The 9,199-nt window shown below is 37.4% G+C and overlaps 1 protein-coding gene and 1 long non-coding RNA gene across 4 annotated transcripts in view; both read right to left on the bottom strand.

Moving 5' to 3' along the window:
• Window positions 1–9,199, bottom strand: part of Gpc5 (glypican 5) — a 1,368,055-nt gene that overhangs the window by 814,364 nt on the left and 544,492 nt on the right. Inside the window, exons 7-8 of one of the 3 annotated variants that reach the window (XM_031362938.1) lie at window positions 2,214–2,288; window positions 1,799–1,854 (exon numbers count right to left, since the gene is read on the bottom strand). The exons of the other annotated variants lie outside the window; for them this stretch is intronic. Of the exons in view, the coding sequence (XP_031218798.1) occupies window positions 2,229–2,288 (60 nt within the window). The 3' untranslated portion in view covers window positions 1,799–1,854; window positions 2,214–2,228. Of the gene's footprint in view, window positions 1–1,798; window positions 1,855–2,213; window positions 2,289–9,199 lie in introns of those variants that run through there. 3 annotated transcript variants of the gene reach the window in all.
• Window positions 8,579–9,199, bottom strand: part of LOC116085378 — a 39,846-nt gene continuing 39,225 nt past the window's right edge. The window contains exon 3 of the long non-coding RNA XR_004116522.1: window positions 8,579–8,816. This is a non-coding gene — a long non-coding RNA (uncharacterized LOC116085378). The remainder of the gene's footprint in view (window positions 8,817–9,199) is intronic.

Below are 9,199 nucleotides of genomic sequence, written 5' to 3'. Positions count from 1 at the left end.
GAGGCAGGAGGCTGACTTTCCTTGAAGTTTTCGCCTCAAATACCGCCATCACGCAAGTGTGCGTAGCAGAAAGGTAATTAGAAATATAAGGCTGTGAAGTAAGATCTTAATGGTGGACAATAATAATTGAAAGCACTCTTTAAGGCAGAGAAGCCATATTGAAAAGTTATGCTCATAATATACAAATAAAGAAAGTGCAGAGGAAAACAAGGAACAAGATTTAAAAACAAATCCCAAATGGGATTATGACAACACAGCTGAATCATAATCCCTTGAAAATTAATGGACTGAGAGCTCTAAAAAGCAGATGGTGGCAAATGTTATTTTACAAGTAATGAATCCTGCCTTTTAGTATTAGCTAAAAGGCAAAATACTCAAAAATTGGAATGAACAAATTGAGCATTAGTGCTGATGGCATTTGTGACCCATTCATGACGTCCTTATCATAATGGTCGGGTTACTCCACTGAAAAGCATCCATTAAAACCTGAGGCAAGATGAAGAATGGAGATTCTTAAGAAGGATAGGCGATGGAAACATGTTTCTAAATATATAGTCACCAAATACTCATACGTGAAGTGCATTTTAAGACAGATGAGTAGAATCAAGAACAGACTAAACAATCATTGTAACTGGAGACGTCAATATTTATTCTCATTTTAGTTGATATAAAAGTATTTATTTAAACAAACAAACAAAAAACCAAAAATGCTGTGCAGTGGTGGCACACATCTTTAGTCCCAGCACTTGGGAGGCAGAAGCAGGCAGATTTCTGAATTCGAGGCCAGCCTGGTCTACAGAGTGAGTTCCAGGACAGCCAGGGCTATACAGAGAAACCCTGTCTTGAAAAAACAAACAAAAAAGTATTTATTTGTATACAAAACATAAAATAATATTGCCAATATCTCCAGCTATATAGACACTAGCAGAACTTATATCACTAACAGAAAAATAATTTCATTGACATCATAAATAATATATTGTATAACTTGAATTAAGTCAAATAAAATGACAACTAATTCCAAAAATATTAAGAGGACATGCTCAAACATTTAAAATCAAACAGTGCATTTCTTATAAGTATTAATAAAAAAATATTGTAAAACTAAAACATTTAAAATCAATAGAAATGAAAATGTAACCTCAAATGTGGATCAGAGCCAAAACAAAGTCTAGAAGACAATTTACAGTGATAAACAACATTATGTGGTGCTATACGCCTTTAATTCCAGCACTTGGGAGGCAGAGACAGGTGGATTTCTGAGACTGAAGCCAGCCTGTTCTACAGAATGGTTTCCAGAGCAGCCAAGGCTATACAGAGAAACCCTGTCTCAAAAAAACCAAAGGAAACAAATAAAATGGAGAAAAGATACAATATCAATTTTAAGGGACAAACATGTTTAATTTACCTCCATATAATATTGATTGATATTTTACAGATGTAGTTTAAAAACTTATGATTTCCCTAAGTCTATTTATTTTGCTGTTAGGAAACAGCTCAATTTAGTACATATGAAGACTGTTCTTTAACCGAAGGTTTTTATTGCTTTATATTTCTTGTCTTATTTTTGTCTTTTTTTATCCTTGAAACAAGGTCTTCCTAAGTTGACCAGGATGGTTTTGAACTTGCATCAATCCCCCACATGCCTTCTAAATGATGACATCACAGCAATCTCATCATTTCTTTTTTACAACATACATATTTTTAGTAGATCAATTAAGATGACTTACATGCTGTCAAGCTAAAACTTCAATCATAGGAATGGATTATGTCTTTCCGAGTTTTTGGCTAATGAGGTCCCAAAGATTCTCACTTTATATGAAACCATATTGGTGAGGATATCATATTATTAAACTGTAAGACAAGAAAAAAAATGTTGCTTTCACTCAACTGCAACTTGCATTCCAAGCTAGATTTCATAGTTCTGACAGGTGCTATGGATGCTCCCAAATGAGAAAAGAAATCAGTAACCTCATGCAGATTTTGAACCTTCAAAACCACAATACTGGATGGCCTGACAAGATACACTCACTGGTCCAAGAGTAGTACAGACGCTACCCACCGCTTTTATGACTGGATTTCAAGCCTTATCCATGAGAAGGAACCCATACCTGTTACCATTAATGATAACAAGAACCTGTGGTCACAGGCCCAGAGAACCTGCTAAATAGACTCGGTATTAAAATGTCTTTCAGTGACTAATTGTTGTATACCTGCATCAGTGCTCATTAAAGAATCTTCATCCTATAGTAGATGGTGATTAACAGAGAGTGGCCGAACTGATCAACCTGTAGAGAACAAGAAATTGTGGAATGCTCTGCCCTAAATATGGTGTAAACAACAAACCCCTACTTCCAAGCCCATAGACCTCGGATGAAGATTGGAAAGATTCTATGAACTTGAAGATGAACTCAAAGAAACAGTGTTTTAGGAACACAAGAGGGCATTGTGCATATGAATTTATAGTGCTTATAAGAGCAGGCATAACATCCACATAATGTCGACCCAGAGAGATTCCCAGCAGGGACAGGGGCACAAAGGGAGGTATAGACAAAATCCCACCATTAGATAAGAAGCTAGGGGCAGTTTTTGCTGTTGAGAGGAGAGTAAGTTTGCTTTAATAGAGTGAGCCCTGGTAGCTCTAGGACACTCCTGGGCAAGTCCTTGCTCTTCCTCATCTCTTAAGTAAATTTGCTTTAATAGAGTGAACCCTGGTAGCTCTAGGACACTCCTGGGCAAGTCCTTGCTCTTCCTCATCTCTTAAGTAAGTTTGCTTTAATAGAGTGAGCCCTGGTAGCTCTAGGACACTCCTGGGCAAGTCCTTGCTCTTCCTCATCTCTTAAATAAGTTTGCTTTAATAGAGTGAGCCCTGGTAGCTCTAGGACACTCCTGGGAAGTCCTTGCTCCTCCTCATCTCTTAAGTAAGTTTGCTTTAATAGAGTGAACCCTGGTAGCTCTAGGACACTCCTGGGCAAGTCCTTGCTCTTCCTCATCTCTTAAGTAAGTTTGCTTTAATAGAGTGAACCCTGGTAGCTCTAGGACACTCCTGGGAAGTCCTTGCTCCTCCTCATCTCCTAATTGTGGATGGGTAACACAACAGGACTGCGTGGGTTTAATAAAAACTATGAGAAAACTGTCTGGGTAAGAAGGTGAGAGTGGACTTGGGAGTAGCTAGAGTGTGAACATGATAAAAATTCATGGTAGGAAATTCTCAAAATATTTGTAAAATACTTTAATATATTTTATCATGATTAGGTATGAGGCAAATGAAGACATGGTTTTAAATACATAAGCAGTGTCAACAAGGATTTCCCTTTAAAATATGCATGTTGTCCTAGGCATAATGAGATGTTAAATAAATAGAAATCCTATCATACATTCATTGTCAGACCATAAAACCTGATAACATTATTTTTGCTGGAATAAAATGTATAGATATTGCCTAGCTGATGTTTTATGGCACACCTTTATCATATTAAATATTACAAGGAAATGATCTACAAGACATTTAATTATGAATACTTGATTAAGCAATATGAATAAATTCATTTTTTCAAAGTACAATATATAACCTTCAAAATTATATGTGCTACAATATTATAAAAATGGGCTATGTGATAAAACAAACTTAATTAACAAATGAGCAGACCATCAAAAGTCAGACAACTTGATTGTTCTCCCAGTCTGTAATCTATGAAACTTATAAATTTAATTAAAGAATATGACTCCCCTAAATTTCTGAGCATGTGTGTTTGTGAAGAGCATTTCAATCTTCATTGTAATACTTTGGAACAAAATATCCATTAACACAGCCTTTCTTTCTCATAATACTTTGGCAGCTTATGAGTTATACTTTCTCACAATAACTTAAATAAAAATATTTCCCAAACATTTGATGCAAGATCAGGGGTTTTCTTGGTTATGGATCTACTTAGGAGAGGAACTGCAACCTAGTGTAAGACAAAATAAGGGTGAATCACTCTTGTGCTAGACAGAATTTAAAAAAATCTCTTAAAGCCAGACAGAAATCAATATTTATTTACTTTTTAAAAACACACAATTTCTCAGCCCCAGTGACTGTTAATTGCTTATTACAGAAGAACACATTGTCCAGATAAAATGACTGAGTTTGCACAGAAAAAAAATAACCTTCATATTTCACAGAAATGGTTTAGTTTAGCCATTGAGCCTCTTTGATGATTTTTTTATGTCCTTGTTATGACTGCTTCAGAAGACAGAGGAAATGTGTTTTATTGTTCATTTCTCTTTAGAAGCCTTGGATGTTTTTCTCAATACACACATGCATAGGCAGAGTATGCTCTTTAGAAGGTTGCACTGGACTAAGCATTTCTTCTTATGAAAATACTAGAAAACAAAACACCTTTGAACCACTGTCAGGTGCTTATAGAAGAGACTTCACTGTCCTCCATAGTTACATGATTATTGATCAGGCTACTTGGGACATTCAAAAACTAAAAATATCATGATCTCCTTCAGGTAAGGAAGTTTCTTCTGTATTTATAATTAAATTAATGCTTTTGGAATTTCCTTCTTTTCTGAGAGTGAAGAAAACATATGTGCCATCATGCACCTTCATTCAATCATTCCTGGAGCAGTGTTTGTAGATTCCTGAGCATCATTTAGATGCCATTCCAAGTATGGAAGACACAGCAGTAAGCAGACTCAGTTCTTCTCTTTGAGATTACATTCTAGTGGTTATATAAAGGATATTAGAATAGATGCATTTATAAGTATGTAGATCCATAAACAATGTGTATATGTATATATATATATATATATATATATATAGAGAGAGAGAGAGAGAGAGAGAGAGAGAGAGGTAGATAAATTGAGATACGGGAGGAGTGAACAGTGCCTGGAAAGGAGAAGAATCACATTTGACCTACAACATCTACCACAGACATCACTGAAAATACAATATTGATGTAAAACCTAAAAGTAAAAAGCACACACACACACACACACGCACATGCACACCTGCACACACACACACATACACACACACACACACACACACACACTGAAACCAAGAAGGCTCTAGACAGAAAGGAAGCAGAATCTAAGGACACTATGTACATGGAATATGGCTGATCTGCAAAAACAAATTTTGAAGAAGAATGAGTTTGAATTAGTATTTTAAAACAGGTGACATTTCATGCTGGAGGTGATGTAGAACAAAGACAGTACTTACCCACTCCTTCTGAGAGGGAAAACTTGTACAGCCATTCAATATGGCTCTTACTGAGAAAGATGGGAATTGACCTACCTCAGAATCTAGCAATGCCATTCTTGGTCACATACCTATTCTACCATAAGGAAATGTTTTCAACCCTGTTCATAAACCCTGTTTATAAAAGGCAATAATTGGGAACAATCTGGATGTCTGTCAATAGATGAATTGATAAATAAATACAGTACATTTAAACAATGGAATATTGTCCAACATTTTTAAAAAATTACATCATAAAATTTGCAGGCATATGTATGGAACTAGAAAATAATAATTTTTAGTAAGGTAGCACGAACTCAGAAAGATAACTTTGGTATGGATTTGCTTATATGTGGATATTACCCATTAAATAAATGATAGCTAAGATATAATTTGTAGACCCAGGGATTTTAGGTATAGAGGAAGGTAGAGCATTTGAGGGATGGTATGGAAATCTAGTACAGTGGAAACTTAGTAAAATATATGAAGGTGATATTAATAAAGTATCTAAATAGTGAGGGAGATAAGAGTCCCGACTGGACATCTCCTACCACCAAATGAAGAAGTGGGTTACATCTAAGTTGTTGGCTAAAAGGGTCCCATGGGAATTCCTAAACAACCCAGGCTATTGCCAGAACAATAGATTTCTCTCCACAAACTGACATTGCTCAAGACAGCATTGCTGAAGACAGCATACTTACAACTCATTGAACATCAAAAGATTAATCTGGTGGCTACATATAGCCATCACCACTGTATTCTAGTGCCTTTGGTATGGAAAGATACTGTGCCAGCTACCCAAAGAGAATCATAAACATTAACCAAGCAACAAAATTGTTCATCTACAATCTGACCTGTCTATAGAATATGCCAAGGCAATAGTGGCACACAACTGTCGAAGTAATCAATACCTGATTTGGCTTAAAGCTCACTCCAATAGATGAGGCCCATACTGTGTGAGTTACCAAGAGTCAGAGTCTAGATAACCCAGAGACAGTTACAGCCAAATACTACTGCTGTTTAAAAGTAATAAAGAAAGATTCCAACAATATTCTGCTATACCCATAGATCAGGAAAGCTTCCTCTTATGCAGACAGGAACAAATTAAAAGTACCACAGCCAGTCCTTAAACACATACACACATACACACATACACACATACACACATACACACATACACAGTGTGAGGGGGGATGTAGAAGGGAGGGAGGGAGAAGAAGAGAGAAAAAGACAGACAGACAACAGACCTTGGATTACAGTTTTAAATGGGTTATGAATCCTACACTGTAATGTATAAATATAACTATGTAAACAGGTATTAGAGTGGGTAAAGCCTAAAAATTAAAAAGGAAACTAAGATAGGGCAATATTAAATGATGAAGAAGCAGGAAGTTTGACAAAAGGACAAATGAGTCAAGAAAGTGAATGTAAGGCTAATAATCGTTTGCTAGCTTCAAATTCTTCATAGCTTTGCAGAGTGGTATGTGCATGGGGTAGACATGTGAATTCAACTTCCTATATCTTGAAGTAGTAAGAACTATTTTACACTCCAAAATAAACCAACATATGCTATTCTTTGTGGCTATGACTTTTTAAATTCCATTGACCATTAGTACAGGAGGAATTCGACATGGTGGATGAGTGACTGGGTCCATTATTCACAGAGACTCACCTAGATGAAGTAAGCATTTGTAAAAATTGTTCTAGGGAAATGAGTTTTGTGAGCTCTTTTTTTTCTCTCTTAAGTATGATAAGAAATCACTGTATTGTACAATTATTTAATATAAATATTTCATTACTATACAAAACCACAAGTATTATTTTTAAGGCTAACGTAATGAAGAAACTGTTTCTGAGACTCCATCTTCACTCTCCTAGACCGGTCCCAGAAGGCAAGGAAGGAAAACTCCCAGGATAGCCTGTGTCAGTGCTAGTGTGAGACATGATCCTTTTAATGTGTACTTGTTTGCCACGCCCACTCATCTATTCCAGTTAAATCCACAATATCGGGGGTAAAAGCCTGATTAAGGATAAGAGGCATTATGGCTCCAAAAGGAGTTCTGTGCCTCCTGGGTATTCAGACAGTCGCTGGCATCTCCTAACTCAGACGTGTTCCAGTTGACGTCTTTCCAGTTGTCAACACACCCTCTTATTTAGGCATAAAGGTACCCCAAGAAATGATTCGTAAATGGCTAAGATTGGGCATTGTTTTCCTGGCCAGCAAAACGTTTCCAACCTATCCTAATTTAATTCCAAGCTGTCCTTAGCTTGGAATTTCTCTCAAGGAATCTGCCTTATCAGATAGAATGTCCTCAGAATTAGCAACAGAGGTCAGGCATCATTGCTTACTGTTAACATAGTTAGAATTCTCAGGCAGTTCCACAGAAGAAAGAACTGTTTTACATACTAGAGAATAATTGAAGGGCTTCCCTCACTTAAGGGCATTAGCAGGAACTACTAGATTGGAACTTCCTGGTGCTTGCCTTCAGCAGACCCAGATAATTAGCATAGGAATACAAAATAGCCCCAGCAGGGAGGGCTCCACTGCTCTTCTGCCTGGTTCACACCTGGACACCTGATCCTACTGACCTTGATGTGGTGGTCATTTGCCTATGTGACCTCAGTCTTGCTCTCTGATCCTATTGACCTCGCCTGCCTACATGACTCTTGTCATTCACCCTGTTTTCTGTATACCATATAAGCCTGGTTTTTACTTTGTGCATTAGACTCACATTAGCTCTCTGACTTGAACCAGAACTTAAATGGACTAGGACTTAGATTCATGCAGTCCACAGTCCCCTGGGCCCAGAGTGCATGGGGCTGGGGGTGGGGGGGCGTTCAGCACCAGTCCAGAAGAGATGGCTGCTGCTTTAGACCCAGTGTGTTTCAGATAGCCTCAGATGTACCTCGACTACTGAGCTGCCAGATTTTTCATTCCTCTTTTGCAATGACTGTAAAAGTCTGATGCCATTTTTAAGAAATACATTCAGATCCTGTACTTCATTTGTCATCTCTGCCATCATTTCTTCACCTATGCCTTGTCCACCTGACTAGGACCCCATTTCTCCTGCGGGTTGAGGGAGGCCCTGATCGGCTGGCCTGCCGCACTTATTTATATCCATTACTCCATAATCATGTCAATAGAGACAAACACCTTTAGAAGTAATGCTGTCATTACTAAGGACATAACAAGGAATCAAAGTTTTGAGAAAACTAAGTCAAAATTGCTTTTCTATGAATGAATTTCTGAAACGCATATGACATATATTCTGTGCGGATAGCAGATTTACCAAATTCTAAAGATCATCCTGGGTTGGATGTTTGGAAACTCCTGAGGGGAGGAAAGAAGGCCTTTAAGTTTTTTAATCTACTGCCAACAGGAAAGAGAGTACAAGAGCCTTCTTTTAATCTTCTCACAGAGCACGTGCACGTGGGATGATTTAATTTTCTCTCGTTCTGTGGTTCCGCTGACTAAATGCTCAGGTGTGACATTTCACCCATATGGATCAACATGGTGGTACACTCTCCCTTGCTCTCGTGTATATATTAGTATGACGATCTATCTCTTTATTTCTCTGCATGTCTTCTAAGGAAAGAATACAATGGGGTTAAACAAAGGGGATCAAAAACATTTGGTGCATACTATTAAAGTCAAAATCAAGACTTGAATGTCTAACAAGATTTTCCACATGATCATCTTAACTCTTGTACAGTTCCGGCTTAGTAACCTTACAATAATGCCCAGCTAAAATAGGTCAATTATTAGTATGTACACAAATAGTGCATATGGAATATAACTTTATTCTTTTTTTTTTTCTGGTTTTTCGAGTCAGGGTTTCTCTGTGTAGCCCTGGCTGTCCTAGAACTCACTCTGTAGACAAGGCTGGCCTGGAACTCAGAAATCCTCCTGCCTCTGCCTCCCAAGTGCTGATATTAGAAGTATGGATCACCACTGCCCAGCTAACACTG

The sequence above is a fragment of the Mastomys coucha genome, unplaced genomic scaffold, assembly GCF_008632895.1.
Source record: "Mastomys coucha isolate ucsf_1 unplaced genomic scaffold, UCSF_Mcou_1 pScaffold9, whole genome shotgun sequence".
In the NCBI taxonomy this organism is placed as follows: domain Eukaryota; kingdom Metazoa; phylum Chordata; class Mammalia; order Rodentia; family Muridae; genus Mastomys; species Mastomys coucha.
The sequence above is the reverse complement of the archived record's forward strand: the minus strand, read 5'-3'. Positions and strand labels throughout refer to the sequence as shown.